Source organism: Mauremys reevesii, linkage group 2, assembly GCF_016161935.1.
Source record: "Mauremys reevesii isolate NIE-2019 linkage group 2, ASM1616193v1, whole genome shotgun sequence".
Lineage (NCBI taxonomy): Eukaryota > Metazoa > Chordata > Testudines > Geoemydidae > Mauremys > Mauremys reevesii.
Genome location: NC_052624.1, coordinates 80,359,816 through 80,380,403, shown reverse-complemented (window position 1 = coordinate 80,380,403; position 20,588 = coordinate 80,359,816). Strand labels below are relative to the sequence as shown.

General features: G+C 40.4%; 1 protein-coding gene across 6 annotated transcripts; it reads right to left on the bottom strand.

Annotated features, from left to right (window-relative positions):
• Positions 1-5,477: 5,477 nt before the first annotated feature.
• On the bottom strand, positions 5,478-19,786 carry LOC120398704 (C-C chemokine receptor type 5-like). 6 transcript variants are annotated; one of them, XM_039526268.1, is made up of 4 exons: positions 18,122-18,156; positions 10,756-10,798; positions 8,134-8,332; positions 5,478-7,059 (listed from the first exon to the last, which is right to left on the bottom strand). In XM_039526268.1, exon 4 carries the CDS (start codon positions 7,046-7,048, stop codon positions 5,975-5,977), a length of 1,074 nt encoding a protein of 357 aa, XP_039382202.1. In that variant the 5' UTR covers positions 7,049-7,059; positions 8,134-8,332; positions 10,756-10,798; positions 18,122-18,156; the 3' UTR covers positions 5,478-5,974. The 6 variants fall into 6 exon arrangements, with proteins under 6 accessions (XP_039382202.1, XP_039382200.1, XP_039382206.1 ...); XM_039526266.1 differs by lacking the exons at positions 10,756-10,798; positions 18,122-18,156 and adding an exon at positions 19,309-19,786; XM_039526272.1 differs by lacking the exons at positions 10,756-10,798; positions 18,122-18,156 and adding an exon at positions 19,309-19,786 and having other exon boundaries at positions 8,311-8,332.
• Between the last annotated feature and the right edge of the window lie 802 nt (positions 19,787-20,588).

Here is a 20,588-nt window from a genome sequence, read left to right as displayed (position 1 = left end):
GGGCTGGGTTTTACAATAAAATATTTCTGTTCTGAACTTAGTTTCTGAATTTTGACTTGTCAGTGTGATTTTTCTTTAGAATGCTCAGTCTGAACTTCACTGAAATCGGTCATTAAAATATCATGGGGTTGCTCCAGAGGTGTTAATATTTTTTTAGGTCTGTTGATTAATTGCAGTTAACTCACATGATTAACTAAAAAAAATTAACCGTGATTAATCACAGTTTTAATCGTACTGTTAAACAATAGAATACCAATTGAAATTTATTAAATGTTTTTGGATGTTTTTCTACATTTTCAAATATATTGATTTAAATTACAACACAGAATACAAAGTGTTCAGTGCTCACTTTATATTATTATTTTTATTACAAATATTTGCACTGTAAAAATGATAAACAAAAAAATCTTATTTTTCAATTCACCTCATACAAGTATCATAGCGCAATCTCTTTATCATGAAAGTGCAACTTACAAATGTAGATTTTATTTTGTTACATAACTGCACTCAAAAACAAAACAATGTAAAACTTTCGAGCCTACAAGTCCACTCAGACCTACTTTTTATCCAGCCAATTGCTCAGACAAACAAGTTTGTTTACATTTACGCCAAATATGCTAAACATTCATATGCCCCTTCATGCTTCGGCCACCATTCCAGAGGACATGCTTCCATGCTGATGACACTCATTTAAAAAAAATAATGCGTTAACCAAATTTATGACTGAACTCCTTGGGGGAGAACTGTATGACCCCTGCTCTGTTTTACCCACATTCTGCCATGTAGTTCATATTATAGCAGTCTTGTATGATGACCGAGCACATGCTCATTTTAAGGACACTTTCACTGATTTGACAAAACACAAAAGATACCAATATGAAATTTCTAAAGATAGCACTCAACCCAAGGTTTAAGAATCTGAAGTGCCTTTCAAAATCTGAGAGGGACAAGGTATGGAGCATGCTTTCAGAACTCTTAAAAGAGCAACACTCTGATGCGGAAACTACAGAAAAAAAAATCGACCTTCTGCTGGTGGTATCTGACTCAGATGATAAAAGTGAACATGTGTTGGTCTACACTGCTTTGGATTGTTATCGAGCAGAACCCATCATCAGCATGGATGCATATCCTCTGGCATGGTGGCTGAAGATGAAGAGACATATGAATCTTTAGCGCATCTGGCACTAAATATCTTGCGACGCTGGCTACAATAGTGCCATGCGAACATCTTTTCTCATTTTCAGGTGACATTGTCAACAAGAAGCAGGAAGCATTATCTCCTGCAAATGTAAACAAACTTGTTTGTCTGAGTGACTGGCTCAACAAGAAATAGGACTGAATGGACTTGTAGGTTCTAAATTTTACACTGTTTTATTTTTAATGCAGTTTTTTTTGGTACAAATTGGACCTCAGAGACTCAAGTTGGGCACCCAGAAAATGAGGAACTCACAATTAGTGGCCACCTGTGAAATTTTTGTTTAAGAGGCTTGTTTGCCAGAAGCTGGGGATGAGCGACAGGGGATGGATCACTTGATGACTACCTGTTCTGTTCATTCCCCCTGGGGCACCTGGCACTGGCCACTGTCGGAAGACTGGGTACTGGGCTAGATGGACCTTTGGTCTGACCCAGTAGGACCATTCTTATGTTCATATGTTATGTTGTTTAGCATCCTATAGGAACTCTATGACAGACACAGGGATAGAAACCAGTTCTCCAGAGCAGCATTCAACAAGCTTAACCATGAGACTCCCCTTTCTCAGTCTTCCTGTAGTCCTCTGCTTCATTCACTACATGCCTTCCCGCTTCCGCATCAAATGAGGCGGGGTCCTACAGACAACAGCCTCCTTCACTACACAACCCTGATTCATTCCCAGAGCATGCCTACTCTGTGCACTGGACATGGCAGGAGTCCTGTGGGAAAAAAAATGTGATCATGTAATTAAGATGGTCAGAATGCATATGCACAGCAGGGCTGGATTTAGGTTGCACAAGCAACCATAATTCTGGCATGTCCTAATTTTTGAGCTCTGGATTTTGCAGCCTTGATATTCTTTTAGTGCACTGTTTTGTACACTATTTAAAATATTTTTTTTCTTCCAAAGCCCCTTTAGATCCTCACAGATTTTAGCTTGTCAAAGCAATACCCTAACTATTTTGTTCTTCTGAAAGAATTCAAAAACAGTCATGGACTGAGGAAAGGCAGCTGGGAAGTTGTAAAGCATTATTTAAGTGCTCGGGTATTAAGATCTGACCCTGCCGTCTCTTACTCATCTGAGCAGGACTTACATGCATGAGTAGTACCATTTGAAGCAAATGGACTGAAATCAGTGGGACTGTCTGCATGAGTAACGCTTGCTTGAATGAGTAAGTGTTTGCAGGATCAGTGTAATTACTTAAGCAAGCACTTGCTGAAACACCATCCATTTTCTTCTCACTCCTATTTTGCTATCATCTTGTGTAGATAACATCACTCTCATTTGGAATTGTTTGTGGTGTCAAAATCAAGGTGCATGTGACATCTATGGGAAAAATCATTGCCCATCAAAGGACAATGTGGGATTAAATGTTAGGACTCTAGCTGAGTAAACATTTCCAAATCCCAAATAAAGCCAGCACTTCTTTTAAACTTTGCCTGAATACCACTTGGGTGCAAAAATTCTTGTTTTTGGAAGAAATTTTCACATTGGTTCATGTGGAGGAAAAGATGATTTATGACCAAGAAACGTGCTTCTAATAGGGGGGAAAAACAATTTAAATGTAAAGCCTGGAAGAGTCAGGTCTTAAAAATTTTCTCTGGGAGATATCTGTTGATTTCCAGGTTTTCTCTTTCCCATTATATATTCAGGCCTCCAAGTCCATGGTCAGTTAGGCCATGTCTACACTACCACTTATGTCGGCAAAACTTATGGCACTCAGGGGTGTGAATATTCCACCCCCGGAGTGACATAAATTATGCCAGCATAAGTGGCAGTGTGCACAGCGCTATGTCGGCGGGAGCGCTTCTCCTGCTGACATAGTGACTGCCGCTCGTTGGGGTGGTGTAATTATGTCAATGTGAGAGCGGCATCGATACAGCTGTGCCATTGTAAGCGCTGTAGAGTAGACACAGCCTTTCTGTGGTATCCCATAACATTCCTTCATCTTGTGAGCCCAGGACAGTTTAGTGCAGCATGCATCAACTCCTATCAGTACTGATGGTGAACCCTCAGTAAACAATATGTTTTGACTGTGGCACCAATGGTTGCTGGAATTAGGGTCCTGAGCATTCCATGGCTGGATAGCAGGCAACGGCCTACTAGCCCATCAGAGGATTAAGAAAGGTAATATACTATTGGAAAATAATGGAGCACTGATTTGGAAGGTACAAGGTACATCAGAGGAATTGTTTATCATTCTCTTTTAGATCATGAGAATAAGTCATGTTTAATTTCTGCTTGAAAGGCTGACAGGGAAATAGGACAAGAGAATTTTGCATACACAATAATTTTTCCTAACTTTTTTTGGTAAGCAAAAATATATTGCACTGCTTCATGCAGTATTTTGCTACAGAAAAACTGTAGAAGAATATAAGGCTTAAACAGACTTCTCTGTGAAATTCTGGCATTTTAAATCTTTTTCCACTTTCCCATTTTCTTGCAGTTATTAAAAAAGCCAGAGAGCTGTTGACCTTTCCAGCACACAAAACCATTTTACCTCTCTCCCTCCTGTGCCATTCATTTCTAGCCATTCTTTTTATGAACAAATACAACCATTTAATATGCTGCAAACATCAAGACTGATCTATATTTCTCACTCTGCTGTATTTGGTTTATGCTTTTTTATCAGCTGTCGGGAAGCTATTGTTTCAGAAACAAGATCCTGTTTTGCAGGTGCAACTTTTTCCTGCAATTAATAGCCTATAGATTTCTAACAACTTGATGCATGTTCGGTTACCTCCAGAGTTTCACTCCCAAAAGAGGAGCCTGAGTTGAGAAGCTGTCACCGGACGGGGTTCCCTCACTCTGAATTCCTTACTGCAAACAGTTCTCACACAGAACTCATGGCAAGTTCAACACCAAATGCTTTATTTACAGTGTGAATACAACGGAACAAGTTCCTCAAAGCTCAAGGTTCTTACATTCTCCCTGTTGTCAGTTGGCATGCATATGTGTCTTCTCTACATGTGCTGGACCAGCAGATGTAGATAGCACTACCCAGAAAAAACACAGGCTCCGTTCGGGGGTGAAGGCACTCGGCCAGGTTTATTGCTGACAAAGCACAGGCCTAGCTCCCTGGATCCATGTCTACAGGTATGTTAACACATGTATGCCCGTGATAATGGACTCAGCTCAGTCAGCAGCAGGACTTTCTGCTGCCCCCTTGGCTGGACAAAGGTGCCCCTTCTTTGAGTTCTCTTTTATACATTGATACAAATAAGTTACGTACACTCCAGATGTATTACCAACATGTTATTGACACTACATGCTGGTTCAAACAAAACATCTCCACTCATCATTCTGTCCTCCTATCCTTGTCTTTACTGGGGGTTGGTGTGTTCCTATACCACCTCCCAGGATTTTGTTTATACTATAACTCTATGTTGGGGTGTACCTGTATTAGCCTTCATGAATACCCAGTGCCCAGTACTTCTTAGGAGCATCTGTGTTTTAGCAATGTCAGACATGTTTTTGCCAAGTTCATGTACCAGACAGTGAATTTGTAAGCAGGTATTTGCTTTATCACAGGGCTTGACTTTGGCTCAAGACATGGCTTGGCTTTGCTAACTGTGCTTCAGGCCTCAGGTCTTGCACCAGGCCCCATGCTCCAGGGTCTCTCTATCTCTGTACTACACTCCCTAGGCATAGCATGGTGGTGGGGAGAAGAGATCTTACCTTTTTGAGACCCTGAGCTTCTCAGGCCCTCTCTTGCAGCCTACCCCTCTCCGCTCTTCCTATCTCTCTTTTAGCTGTCCTCAGCTGATGAGATGAGCCATCTGGTTAATTGGTTAATCATTTAGTCTTAGCTAATTATTTCCCTAATTTGCCCCATGTAGGGAAGCTTACTAAGTGGTGAGTCAGCCTAAGATTACTCACACTCTGTCACAGCCCCTTTAAAGAAAGTTAGCTCTTAAAGATATAAGTAATTGAATGTTTAAGTTACATGTGTAAAACTGAATTCTAAAGAAGGTAATGTAATGCAATAGTCAAGGGGAAAGGATTATTTTAAAGAGATAGTCACTGGTTAATAGCATAGGCCTGTTTGCTGCAATTCTGGTTAACAGAAGATCAGTCATATCCCTCAACAGAAATGTGCACAAACGTTTATTCCCCTGTTTATCCAAAACCTCTTTTTCATGGTGATTTAAGAGGTCTTCGTGCCCTATAGGAAAAATAAGGTAGCAGCATAGCTGTAAATAAACCTCCCCCTACCATATAGTAGTTGATTATATTATGAAAAAAACCACTAATTTTTAAAATTCATGATAATTTTAGATCCTTTTATTCTTATTTTGTTGCAAAGCTGTTTTTGTCATAAATGCCCATTAATGAAAAATGTTGAAGTAAAACAAGGCACATCAAGCTCCATATAAATGACCAATACACTCTCCGACAGCTGCCTTCCTCCCAGAGTTTTTCTTGTGGTCTTTTCATGTAGGTAACTGGTTCTTGAGAGAGGACATACCTCGTTCTCTGCCCTCTTCACACCATCTTTTGAATTATATTTCCTGAGGAAATCACATTGACACTTTGTTCATTGACCAACATCCAGAGAACAAAGTCTTACTGCATTGGATTCCATGTTTGAAGTGGATGCTTATCAAACAGCAGTATTTAGGTTTCCTGTGGAGTTGGTAGCATTCACTGCATAGAGAATGAGAAATATTGCAATGCCACAAAAAAATTAAGGACAATGACCATAAAAAATTGATTAATTCCACAACATTTTAAGTTAAAAGGAGGATGAAACTTTTACTGGATACATTTCTAATGCACTTTACAAACCAATGGAGATATCATGCTCTGCAGTGGAAGGGGTGTATGTGGAGCTAAACCGTTCTAATTTATCACCATGAAGAGCTGGACAGTGTTTGCAGAGGTAGATTGCAATGTCTTTTTGGAAAAAGGTATAAAGATATTTCCTAAACTTTTCACCAGCAAAGGCATAGATCACGGGGTTGATACAACAGTGGAACATTGCAATCGCTTCTGTCACTTGGATTGCTAGCTCCAGCTGCCTGCTGCTCTCACAGTTGTTTAGGGAAAATGAATCTTGAAAAGTGTACATGAGAACAACAATGTTGTATGGTGTCCAGAAGATAAAATAAACAATCATTACAATAAAAATAAGCCTGACTGCCTTATGTTTTTTCTCATTCCTACGTCTCAGTAATATTTTTATAATCTCTATGTAGCAGAAGATCATAATGACAAATGGAATGACAAGTCCCAGGATGTTCATCTTTAAAATCAGGAATTGCCTCCATTCTTTTTCATAATTTGATGGATAATGAGAGCTGCAAGTCCAGTGAGCACCTTCCTTTTGAACACTATGAAATATAAACCCTGGAAGAGAGGCTAATATTGCTATACCCCAAATGACAACACTTGTGAGGATGCCATAGGTAACCGTCCTAGCTTTTAAAGCAAACACTGCATGGACAATGGCCAGATATCTATCTATTGTCAAAAGTATTATGAAAAACATTCCACTGTAGAAGCCAGCAAAATAGACCCCTGAAAGAATTTTACACATTGCATTTCCAAAATCCCACTCACGTGCTGCGTAGTAAGCCCAAAATGGCAGGGAAAGAATAAAAAGCAAATCGGAAATTGCCAGATTCAGCAGATAGATGTCAGTCATGCTTCTCAGCTTCTTGTATTTTATCAGGATCAGCACAACGAGCACATTGCCCACCAGGCCAAATATCAGCACCAAGGAATAAAGCGGTGGCAAAAAGTGGGATGCAAAATGTTTGACATCATTTGAACATGGTGCTGCACCATCCTGATCATAATAATACGTTGTTGTCTGTATCTCCATCTCCGGTTCACCGGTAGAAGTGTTCATTTTGCACTGGCCTAAGAATGAAGATATGGATGATTATTTACAGGGTACTGTATAGTATCACAGTGAAACACAGGAATGAAATACATTATATTGTATAATCATATGTTCGTACAAGCCATTAAAATGTACTGTGCGTGTTGATTTTCACTTTAGAATACCCTTTGCTGTAAGCAGGATAACAACTGCTGATGTTAAGATGTAAAAACAAAATTGCAGATCACGTTAACAAAGAATTTAGAATTAACTTGCTGTTTGAACTTGCTAAATATTGTTTCCCACTTGTACTATGTATGAGAAGTGTTTGTCTTCAGTAGACCATGTGGCATCATAACATGGTGAAAACTAATTGCCAACTGACTAATAGTTCCAAGCTGGGACGCTAGGAAGGTGTAGTAAGTGGTTTTCAGAAGTGTTAGAATGAACCAAAAAAGAGAGCAGCAGAAAAGAAGGGAAAACAGTTCATCTTTTTCAGCTTTCTGAACCAAATTCAGATGTCACTAGCCCACATCAAAGCAATAAGCCATGAGTGTGTGCGCATTGGTAGGCTCTGGGCGCAAAACTTCTAAGTAGCATTCCACAGGCAAAAATTTGCAAAATATTATTTGTTGAAAATTATTTGTCTACCTCTAATGCTTATTCTATCAACAAGTTCTTAAATTTCTCGTGTAAAAGGACTTCCCTGTACTTCCGTATTTGGTTTCCATTGGTTCAGGAAAAAATAAGGGCCTGGCACTAGGGTCCACTTATCCCACTATGCAATATAAAGTGACCTTAATATCAATGTAAATTTATACCTAATATTATAGTACCAAAGTGGATTAAAGGGGCCCTTGTGTAAATGAGAATAAGGCCGTTAGTTAAGAAAATTGTTCCACTTTATCTTTAGGCCTTATTTTCATTTACATCCAGGTGACTTTAAACTGCTGTAGTCATGCAAAGGAGCCTTGAAGAAAGTGAGTGTATATATATATATATACACATTGTCAGAGCAATGTCAAGTGGCCTTTCTGTAAATAAGAATCAGATTCCCTTTTTGTTTTTGTGTTTGTGATAATCTCCTTGTATACAACAAATAGCTGATTTACCTGTTAACTGGGAAAATGTGGAAGAAGAGATTAGACAACCAGAACCTATGTTGTGGGATGAAATGGCAAGTTTCACCTCTCTTGCAGTTCTGATCAAATCCAAACAATGAAAAATGTTTATATGTAGACTTCTAATGAAAACCTATCACTGTTCTCTAGCATCCAAGGAATATTCACCATGTTGTGCTCAGCTGCTAACCTGCAAGAGAATTCACAATATATAAATTGATATTCAAACTCCTCCCTGAATGACATCTAATTATTTAGAAACCATCATATATTCTGAGCCATATTCTTGTATTTTAAATCTTTTGTTTAAAAAAATACTCTTACAATGTCCATTTTGAATGTATCCATAGTTAGGATTGGTTATCTTGTTCTAATTACTGGATTCTGCTGACATTTAATACTAGATTATAATGAGCCACCTGATTCAAGATTTTATTTCCTCTTATTGCAACGGCCTTTTGTCTGAATGCTAACTAGTTATTTCTTCAATATCAGAAATGCCTACTCTCTGGGGTATGAAAGTTGGTTGGAGTTAATGATTTAATAGATCTTTTCCATCAGTAACACCGGGGCTAGGAAAACTGTCAGCAGCTGTTTGCAAATTATTAGTGAACACGTTTTGCTATTTAAATATGACTTGCATCCGACGAAGTGGGTATTCACCCACGAAAGCTCATGCTGCAAAAACGTCTGTTAGTCTATAAGGTGCCACAGGATTCTTTGCTGCTTTTACAGATCTATACTAACACGGCTACCCCTCTGATATTTAAATATGTTCGTTATTGAAAAATATTCAAAGGTTTTATATAAAATATTTTAACCTATAGATTTTTCATGAATTATTCACTATGAGTATAGCTTTGAATATTCATTATTTATAATAAAGGATTTGTACTGTGCAATTGGTCACATAAGTCACATGATATTGTTTCCTCTCCTTGCTCAGATGACTACAACTTTTATAAACAGGAGGGTTTGACTAAGTCCTTTCCAGTGTGTACTGTGGTGTGGATGCATCTACACCAGTTTCTGCGACCATTCTTGCAAACCAAACAACTCATACAAATGTTTACAGAAAACAAATTAAAAGGTTGTAAATACTGAGGCACCTTTCATGGCTGAGCAAAGGCTACAAACATTCTTGCCTTGTAGCGTTTTGAGTGACTGTACTATATTTGAAAAAGGACAGAAGTTTTGGGTGTGATGTTTGCCACCTCATCTGCAATGACAGTTTCAGTGGAGGAGCAAAGCACACAAAACTCTCTGTGGTGATAGTTAATACTGCACGCATCTTTTGTTGTGTTTTCCCTGCTAGGTTGGGATTCAGCTTTGTGGCTGTACAATCTTTCGGGAGGTGCTTTGCTGCACAGTTCCCCAGTGATGTTGTGGCACATCTGCGTTCATCAAAAGGAACTCTTCATTCAGTGCTTAATTCATGTCCCTCTCTTGCTGGTGGTTAAACATTGTACAGCCTCTGGTTTGCTTGGCTTGTTTAACCAGAAGTATATTACGTACAAATAAATACCACATTAAAAGAACATTAAGGCTGCAAAGTCTTGCACTGTAAAGTCAGGAAATGTCAGCATGAAGGTTGCCTCTTAGTTAACGCACTCAGCCACAAAGTGGCTCATAGAACTCAGAGCCCTTAAGGTAGGTCTGTGACATACTGGGGCACAGTCCAGACTAATGAGTAGCTGTCACTCTTGCCTGTAACCTGGGGTACCCTTTTCAATACCTTGCTACTGTAGCCACTGAACGGGACTGCTCACAAACAGCCACCAGCATGTAAATCACACACAGGTATGTCTGTTTCTGTTGCAGCCAGTCAGCCACACCTTGGCTCTTACCAGCTTTAAAGATTACCCCAGGCTGACCCCAACATACTCCCAGTCCCAGATTTGCCCCCAGAAATGTATGTCCTGTATTGCCCGTTGTCCTCCTGGATAGTACAACTATATTAAGTCAATTATTCCTCTAAGAGAAAAATATCCCAATTTATTACTTTAAATAGTTATTCAGACACTTCAATTTAAACACACTGGATTAGATAAAACAGTAAAACTAATTTATTAACTACAAAGAGAGATTTTAAGTGAGTACAAATAATAAGGCATAAAATAGTTGCAAGAAAAATAAAGATAAATGCTTACTTAAGAAACTATACTATACTTATCATTTAATACATGGCCCCATGATTTATTTATTGTGCACCGTCCAAGCCCTGCACTGAATACATAATTAATAATTGCCTAAGACTTTTTATGGTGCTCACCACTAGACCATCTGAGTGCCCCGCAAACATTAATAAGTTTATCTTCAAAACATTCCTTTGAGGTAAAGGATATTATCCTCATTTTACAAATGAGGAACTGAGACACAGAAAGATTAAGATAAATAATGTCCACTAATTTTGTGTGCCGAATTTGAGATCTTTAGGGCTGACTTTTCAGATCATTTAGCATTATGTAACACTTCAAAGTACCGCTCCCATTGACTTCAGTTGCAGTTGTGTGTGCTCAGCACTTCTGCAAATCAGATCCTGGGGTTTCAAGCTGGGTACCCAGAAAAAAAAGAACACACAATTAGTGACCTCTTGTGAAAAGTCTGACTTACGTGACTTGTCAAGAATCCCATAAGAACTCTCTGGAAGAACTGTCTGTAAGATATAATCAGAAGAACATTGAGACCATGCTTTTGTTCTGAATGTGTAATTTCATTTCAGAAGCTCCAGTAGTTCCCATTCTCATGATGCTTTACAATTGATGTTCGTAATGTGAAATCCAGGATCATTCTGTGTGTAAGTCCAATGGACCCATTCAGGCTTCTTCATGCAGAGCTACCCTACCATTCAAGAATAAGAGATCTGAGTTTTCATGAGTCTTAGTTTCTGAGCATGCTGATCAGATGAGTTTCCAGGGGCTCCATAATTGTGCTCACAGCTGAGTGATTTTTGAGGGCCCTTTATGGCTACATTTGCTAATAGGATGAGTTTTGAGGGTGTCCTGTGCCTGAGTTTGCTAGTAGGAGTTACCAGGGTCCCCTATACCTGAATTTGCTGGCAAGGGAAAAGGGTAAATTTTGAGGGTTGTCCCTACCCCCCAAACATTTTCTTATTTAAAAAAAATAATAATTCCTTCATCCCTTTGGGTTCCCCCCCAACCAGCTGCAGTGATAATGAGGATGTGGGACAATCACCTTGAATGTCTCTTTCCTCAATCTGCATTCAAGTTTGAAAGAGTTGGATGAATCTCCAAACATTCACCAGACTGAGATAACAGGTGGGAATAAGTTTTGAGACCCCACCTTAGCTGAGGGACTTCTACTGCTTCCAGGTAGAAATGCAGGATTGGGTGATTCAGAGCACTGAATGGCACATTAAGAAACTTAACGTTCTGAAGCTGAAGCCTAATGAAGCCTGTGCATTAACTTCCGTGAACTATATACTTCCACCAAACGAAGAGCGGCTACTTCTCTTGTAGCTTTTTGTGTTAAACTCTACCATAGCCACCTGTTTTCCCACAATTGCAGCAGAATCAGGCTCTCTTCTTCTCAATATGTGAAGAGGCTGATAGATGGCAGTCTCATGTAGCTTTTCTCTTATGAACTACTGTAATATCCCACGTAGCAAAAAATCTAACACCAAACAAGCCAACAAAAACTGAAACATTCTGCTTTTAGGCTGCTGGTGTCAAAATTTGTTCTATGTGGTGTTCATGTAGCCAAGTCGGTCAGGGATATTAGAGTGACAGATAGAAGTTGGTACAATAAAATATATTACCTCATCCACCTTGTATCAAAATTTAGTAGGAGTGTTGCCTAATTCAAAATCCAATTTTGTCTGCCTCAGCATTTTATTATACTTTGTGTACAGTCGCTCTCACTTTAAAGTCTGTCAGAGTTGTCTACAGAAGAGACTCTACTGAGGCATATAGGATAACCAGAGCCTGCCTGCCATGAAAAGAAAGAAACCATTAAGAAGTAAAGGAGAAGGGAGGAAAATCAAGTACTTGGGAGAAAGTTTCATCCCCTAACACCAATCTTAGTATCTGTCTGGAAAATTTCACTATGTGAAGACCCTGTTTAGTAGGGATGATAATGTCCATCTCTGAGGGATGTCTCTCAGCCTGTTTTGTGTTTAGAGATAGCTCTGTTGTGAGAACATGTGGGTGACAGTTCCCCTTCTCTGGATCATGTAACCTTCATATGGTGGAGATTCAGATGGTAAGTTTTCTGAGGAGATTTTCACAAAAGCAGAGCTCTAGTATCAAGATCCTTCTCATAAGAACATAAGAATGGCCCTACTAGGTCAGACCAAAGGTCCATCTAGCCCAATATCCTGTCTTCTGACATTGGCCAATGCCAGGTGTCCCAGGGGGAATGAACAGAACAGATAATCATCACGTGACCCATTCCATGTTGCTCATTCCCGGCTTCTGGCAAACAGACACTAAGGACACCATCCCTGCCAATCCTGGCTAATAGCCATTGATGGACCTATCCTCTATGAATTTATCTAGTTCTTTTTTGAACCCTGTTATAGTCTTGGCCTTCTCAACATCCTCTGGCAAAGAGTTCCAAAGGTTGACTGTGTGTTGTGTGAAGAAATACTTCCTTTTGTTTGTTTTTAACCTGCTGCCTATTCATTTCATTTGGTAACCCCTGGTTCTTGTGTTATGAGAAGGAGTAAATAACACTTCCTTATTTAATTTCTCCACACCAGTCATGATTTTATAGACCTCAATCTTTTTTACAAGCTGAAGAGTCCCAGTCTTATCAATCTCTCCTCATACGGAAGCTGTTCCATACCCCTGATAATTTTTGTTGCCCCTTTCTCTCAATCACTGTCTCCAAGGCTAAACCACAACTGCTTCTATCTTATGTGCAAATCAAATGTGGGTGAGTAGACAAATGCATGCAATAAAGCAGTGGTTTTCAACCTGTGGTCCGCAGACTATGTCTAAGATTTTCCTCCATTTGAAATTCTTAGGGGTCCGCAAATGAAAAAAGGTTGAAAACCATTGCAATAAAGTATCAACTTTTTGCAATCAGTACAAAATTAGAAATATGTTCTCTAAAATACCTGCAGAAAATTCATTCCTCTCATCCACACAGACATTCTTAGTTAAGAAAGATTCCAAGGAGTAGGAAATTCTATACAAATTGCAAAGGAAATCACTATTTGCATGTATTTTTTAAGAACTTGAGCCTAATAATTATTTCTGCTTGTGTGCATTCAGAGAAGAGGAGCATTCAGCTTGTGTGCTTGTCACTTAACAATAACCCAGGGATGCATATTTTAGGCATCTTTAGGAAATGATGCCTGCAGAATCATCCCCAAAGAAACCCATATTCTTGCACAGTAAGTTCCCACAGGCTTTTGGAAGGATGGTTCTATAAAGGACAACTATTTTCCTGGCTTCTTCTCCTCCTGCTCTCCACCCACCTGCTGAAACTGCAGAGCTATTGATGGGGAAGCCTGCAGGGTGCTTTTTGCTGGGGGGTAAAGTGTGAATTACATCATTGTTGTTCATCTTCCCACACACCTTCCACACATACAGGCCAGTTTTGCTGGGTATTGTTGCAGTTTCTGGCTTGTCTGTGGACATGGTGGGTGACTAGATGGTTTAGACTTCAATCTAGTTAAAGCTTCAGACCTTGGAGAAGGGGAGCTCTCACCAGCTCTTACCCCTTCCAGGCCTGGAAATGTCCTTGTACTCAGTATTTTCAAAAGTTCAGCAACTCTGTAGTTTGGCTTTCACTATGTCCACTTCCAATTGATCTGTCATCTTGTCATGTGGAATTCATTAACAAAAATACTCTTTCAGCATATGCTTTGCTACATGAAATAGAAAGTATATAAGAACCTAGTTTTTTTTTCAATTTCTTGAAGTTTCTGCTTCCAGTTGGGTTTGTCATCTTGAAAATCAAAGTATTTCTCTTCTGTACTCGTGCAATTTAGAAACTCAGGAGACAAAATGACTTTAGATTGTACAAAATTCTTCACATAACTTATCCATGTCAGAAACTTTATCAGTTTTGTGTACTTAATCTTCAGTAAACTCTTCAAAGGAATGATTTGCCAATAAGACAGTTTCTTGTGCACATTGTTTTCACTGAGGTTATATCTGTTTTGTAAATAATTTTGTGCTCGCTGATAAAAAATAGAAGCAGAACCTCTGTTTCACACTTCCTTCATTCACTTTCACTGAGAGTCTTTAGTTTGAAAGTCACAGCATAACCACAAATGTTTTCATTTATTCTGCATTCTAGTTTCTTGTCTACACTGGATATCAATTTGAACAATGAAGTTACTTTGAATGAGTTTGACTCCAGAGCTTTAGTAGTGTCTGTGAATATTTTTAGAGCACGGCTCAAGAAGAAACAGTACAATTCAGCAATTTCATTCCAAAACTATCCCATATTACTCCAGGACATTTATATGTTTCCAAAGATTGAAAGTGACTTGTAAGCTCTTTCCAACATATTGCTACTGAGTTAATAGCACATACAAGTGACAGCCAACGTGTGACTACATGACATAGAATTTTACTGTTTTCTGCCCCAGCAAATTTGCAAAACTCTTTAAGCTGATGAATTCTTAGTGAGTGAATGTTAAAATGGCTGTAAACTTTTAAAACTAGGTTTTGTACATCAATGTTGAGTTGGTTACTGCACATCTTGCGCTGTTGTGTGTGATGAGCTGAACAGTGGGCAGCAAGAAGATCATGGTTTCTCTCTTTCAATTTTTGTAAAACACTGTTAAATGTAGAAAAATTATCACTCGTGCTGTCTGTCTCCTCTTAGCATCTGTTAAGAGGCCAAGAGAAGAGATTAAAGAGGCTAGGACTTTTCAGCTTGGAAAAGAGGACACTAAGGGGGGCTATGATAGAGGTATATAAAATCATGAGTGGTGAGGAGAAAGTAAGTAAGGAAAAGTTATTTACTTGTTCCCATAATATAAGAACTAGGGGTCACCAAATGAAATTAATGAGCAGCTGGTTTAAAACAAATAAAAGGAAGTTCTTCTTCACAAAGCACACAGTCAACCTGTGGAACTCCTTACCTGAGGAGGTTGTGAAGGGTAGGACTATAACAGGGTTTAAAAGAGAACTAGATAAATTCATGGAGGTTAAGTCCATTAATGGCTGTTAGCCAGGATGGGTAAGGAATGGTGTCTCTAGCCTCTGTTTGTCAGAGGGTGGAGATGGATAGCAGGAGAGAGATCACTTGATCACTACCTTTTAGGTTCACTCTCTCTGGGACACCTGGCAGACAGGATACCGGGCTAGATGGACCTTTGGTCTGACCCAGTATGGCCCTTCTTATGTTCTGTTTGGTATAGTATGGTATGGTGCTGTATGACTAGCAGATATTTCCCAAGTTGTGCATTTGGGATACTTGAAGCAAGAGAGTCTCAGCCCTGACTGACTCAGTTATGGCATCACAGCTCATTGCTCAAGGAGCACGCTGTGTTAATTTAAGTTTCCAAATCCTCCTCACAGCAGTGAGTGAGAATGAATGTTGCAAAACTACAAGAGAACAAAGCCATATAAGAGGATGGCGTTTCCCTCATCAGCAGTGCTAGCTCAGAGAACAAAAGCACACGCCCAAGTTTTCCTTCCCTTTTCAGGGTCCAAACACAAGGCTTCCCCTTGCCAATGGATAAATAAGTAAAACAAGTGGAGGCCAACCTAGGTGATGGTGTTCTTTGATTTAAGCTGCAATGTTCACAGGACTGGTGATTTGGATGAGGTCTGGTGGGGTGGGCTGGGGGGCGGGCAGAATTTACCTTTAGCAACTCTTAATTGTTATTGTGGTTAAGTCTGTCAAGGGCAGCTAGATCTTTGCACGGATGCACTTTTGGGTGGAGTTTGTGTAAGCCCCAAATCTAAATGAAATCAAATACTGAGCCACCATCTTCACAGGTGTTGGAAGGAGATGCTGGTTGGTTCCTCCCAGCAGGCATGGCTCAATATCTCTGCCCTGGATTTAAGGTAGTAACTCTCTGGGCAGAAGGAACACTGGGAATCTCTTCAGGGAAACCCTTAGGACCAGCTAACCTTGGGGAGAAAGCAAGGGTCACCCTTCTCTTGCTCTATTTGAGTTACCAACTAGAAGGTCACACGCTTTGTATCCTGTGTAGGCCAAGCATGTTCACCCACTAGGGGCTCCTCACATCCCTCCATTTCCCACCTTGAAATTCCCCAAGTGCCACCCTCTCATCTCCAGGACTGACCTTAAGTGTTTTGTTGCTCAGGGAGATAAATGTTTTGAGAGGCTCTACACAAGGCACCCGTGCATTCATAAAAATCTTGTCCATTTGGCACCTCCAAATGTTGGTGCCCAGGGTGGTTGTCCTGCCCACCCACCCCTAAGCTGGCCCTGGCCATCCCCCTATATTTCCAGGACTCCCTACAACTCCCCAAATTTCCCTCTACCAAGGTTCTTTGTGCCTCCCTTCTCCCTTCCCTCTCATTCACACCTTCCCACGCACCAGAGGTTCTGTGGGCCATGCCCCTTTCCCCCAGACAAGGTCCTCCAATCTCCCCCACCAGGGGTTCTGTGCCCCCACTCTTCCCTTCTTCAAATACCCTCTTCACTCCCATGCTACAGGCTCTGTCTGCCCTCCATTCTCATCCTTAAATCCAATGCTAGGGGCTTATGGGACTCCTTCCCCTCCCATACCAGGGGCTATGTGCACTCCCCTATTTCCCTCTCCCTCCACTCCATTATTTGTCTTCTTTCTGTCTGTGAGAGGATAAGTAGAGATGGGATGTTGTATTATTCAGACAGTGTTAATGGGTGCCAAGCAAGCAGTTGTTTGGTCTACAGCCAGTTGCAGAAGTGCTTGAAGCTGTGGATCTGCTAAACAGCAGGGGTTCCATGTGTTCCTCATTCCGACCCCTCCTTTCAGTTTTCTGATTTTCCCCAAAACCAACAGGGCTCTGGCCATTGATGTCTAGAACATTCCCTGAAATTTTGCAAGTAATCAGATGTGGAGCTCAAAAGTTATAATGTTACAGACTGAAATGCTTTTGAGTTGAGTATAATGCCAATAAAACCCAAGGGAATGGAGTAAGTGTGAACTACATTCTGTTCAGAGCAGGGTGAAATTACTACTCTAGTTTCTAAGGTATAAGCCAAGCCCAAAGGCAAGTCTTCCCCTTCCTAGAATTTAATCAGCACAACACAGTATTTTCTAGAGGTCAGTCTTCCTTTGGATAATACTGGCCTCTTCCTTTCTATACATGACAGCTGAGCCCTGGACACTGAGACCCAGCTGGCTCTCAAATCACTTACCTCTTGCCAATATGGTTCTATATCCCTGAAGATTTGGCAGGAAAATGATAGGTTTGGCCCTACCTGGATGAAACCTGGCCTTGCCCTCAGGGGACTTCCAAGACCCAGATGCTTTATATTCCTCACTAAAAGCAAAATGACATTCTTGCAAAAATTGCAAGTTGCAGAGCCTTTTTGCTGTTAAATACAAATAGTTGATTTAAAGGATCACAATCAAATGATCATATTTTTCCTTACATTGTAGCTTCCCATTTAAAAAAGTGGAACACTAACTATCAGTATAGCAAGACCACACAATATTAATTCCACACATAGCCAAGATGCTAGCTGTAACCGACCTTCCAAAAATGCATTGTTTTGGCATCAACGTGTCCTATATGCTCAACATATTCAGGAAAGCACATATATAATACTCTTTTTTCCTACAGCAGAAGTGCCTGTGAAAGCATTGTACAAACATTGATGAATTAAGCTCCACAATACAGTAGAACCTCAGAGTTATGAACACGTCAGGAATGGAGGCTGTTTGTAATTCTGAACAAATATTATGGTTGTTCTTTCAAAAGTTTACATCTGAACATTGACTTAATATAGCTTTGAAACTTTACTATGCAGAAGAAAAATGCTGCGTTTAACCATCTTAATGTAAATGAAACAAGCACAGAAACAGTTTCCTTACCTTGTCAAATCTTTGCTTTAAACTTTCCCTTTTTTTAGTAGTTTATGTTTAACACAGAACTGTACTGTATTTGCTGCTTTTTTGTCTCTGCTGCTGCTTGATTGTGTACTTCCAGTTCCAAATGAGCGGTGTGGTTGACAGGTCAGTTCGTAACTCTGGTGTTCGTAACTCTGAGGTTCTACTGTAGCACAGTGAGTAAGAGAAACCAGGGCACAAAGAAATGAAATTAATTCCTCAAAGTCGCCAAGCAAGTCTGTGACAGAGATGGTAATAGGACTTAGCACTCCAGAGGCCAGTCCCATACTTTAATTACTAGGCTCTACTTTCTCCCATATGACTGATTCAGAGAAAATCAGATTGAAGCAATTCAAACAGTTCTAGAGAATTTAACAGCTCCTGCAGTCACAACCCTTTCAGAGTGGGATGATGTATATAAAAAGCGGGATAATGCTCTATACCAGAGATTCTCTATCCTGGGGTTCACAGCCAGATGTCAGAGGGTCATGACCACCCTGCCCTTCCTATTTTGCTAATGGGGAAGGTGGGTCTCAGTACCAAAAAGAAGAACCACTGCTCTATCCTATATAACTACAACTGCTAATTTACAATGGAATTGCACATTATATGAAGGCAGGGCTTACACCAAGTGTTTGTACTGCCAGATCCAGTGCAGTTTTCCTGAACCACTCCTGCCGCAGACTTTAATTCTCTCTGAGCAGTAGAGAGCCTCTTTACATGTGGCGATAAGATTTTAAATGGTACAGCTTCAGCATCGTGCAATATGAGTTGCAAGCTCAGCTCGTGGCATGCAATAAAACTGATACCCCCTAGATCAGATATGAAGGATTTTATGTTTAATGTGCTTATGTTCTTAGATGAAGCCATCTTCAAATCAAAGTTTTCCAGAAACACTTTCAAAACCAAAATCCAGAGTTGTTTTTAATATAACGTTGGAGAGAGTTTTCAACAAGACTTATTCTATTTGTCCTGATGGCTTTGGTCATTCCACTGCATTCCCAACGAGCTCAATTCCTATCTTGTTTCCTATCTGGTTTCCTGCTCAAATGGTTCTGAAAGGCTGCATCCCTTGCTTCATTACACCATCATTAGTGTTAATTCTTAATAATTTACTATACCTTTTCACTTAATAAATGACAGAGAGAGAGAAAAGATAATAAGATACTCACTGATTTACCAGGCTTCTTATGGAAGATAACTGTATCGCTGTTTTTGTGACCAGTAGGGTGATTAACCCTATCTACTTCTTCAGAAACTAGGAAACATGGAGCTTCCTGTGTCAAGAGAATTCTGCTGCATCTCAGATGTTTTGCAAGCATTATTACACAAAGTGAAGGAACAGTTCTTCTTTTCTAAAAATGGACCTTCAACAACCAGTTCCATCTAGAACTTAATGGAGATCTTACAGCGCTGAATTCTGAGAGTGCATGTTAATTGCATAATTGAGGGATTAGAGCTCCAGTCCTGCAGATTCACTAGCCCAGATACTGTCACAATTGGATTGCGGACAGAGCATGAGTCAGGCAAAGCTGGGCAGCAGAGGGTCAGAGACCGAGATGGGCCAGAGGACAAACCAATAGTCAGGTATCAGGAGGCAGGCAGGGTCAGAAGCCAGAGTCTGGGATCTTTCTCACACATGGCTGAAGCAAAGCAGTCTGCACTCAGACAACTCTCTAGCATGGCTTCCTGGCTTATGAACCAGTGCCAACCAATCAGTGGGCTGCAAGGAGCTGCCACTTAGGTCCAGCTGAGTGGTACTTCCTGCTGGGCCCAGCCTCACAGGGTCCTCCCATAGGAGCCTAGCTTAAGTCTCTTGTGGTGATGTTGAGGTGTCAGTGGCCCACACCCCTCCTAGTTCTAGTCCTGTAGGTTCTTATATCAACTTCTTCTTCATGTCCCTCTTTGGGGACCTGATGCAAGTTCAGGTGTATCTGGATGAGCCTTGTGAAATTCCTCTACCAGGTTAGTGGTGTGGATATGTAAGGCAGGATCCCAAGCATGCTTCTCAGGGCTGTAAATTTCCCAGTCCATCAGATAATACAGGTGGCCATGTACCCATTAGGATTTGAGGGTGACATGAACTTTATATTCCTTTTAATGGACCTGGATTTCAACTGGAGGAGGTGGTCATGTGGTTCAGTCAGGGAAGGGGATCTCTGTGTAAGGCTTCAAAAGGGAAACATGGAAAACTGTGTGTATTTTCAAAGACGGGGGAAGCTTGAGTTTCAATGTAATCGAGTTATTCCTAGAACCACTGGAGATGCCCATGCACTGGTAGAGGGGCAGATGATACCCATTTCCAGCATGTTTTCAATCTCCCGTTTAATAGCAACTTGGGCATGAGGTGACACCCGGTAGGGTGGAGTTCTAACTGGGTGAGCATTACCTGTGTCAATGGTGTGGTACGTTTGCTCAGTCCGTCCTGGGTTGGCTGAGAAAATAGGGCCGA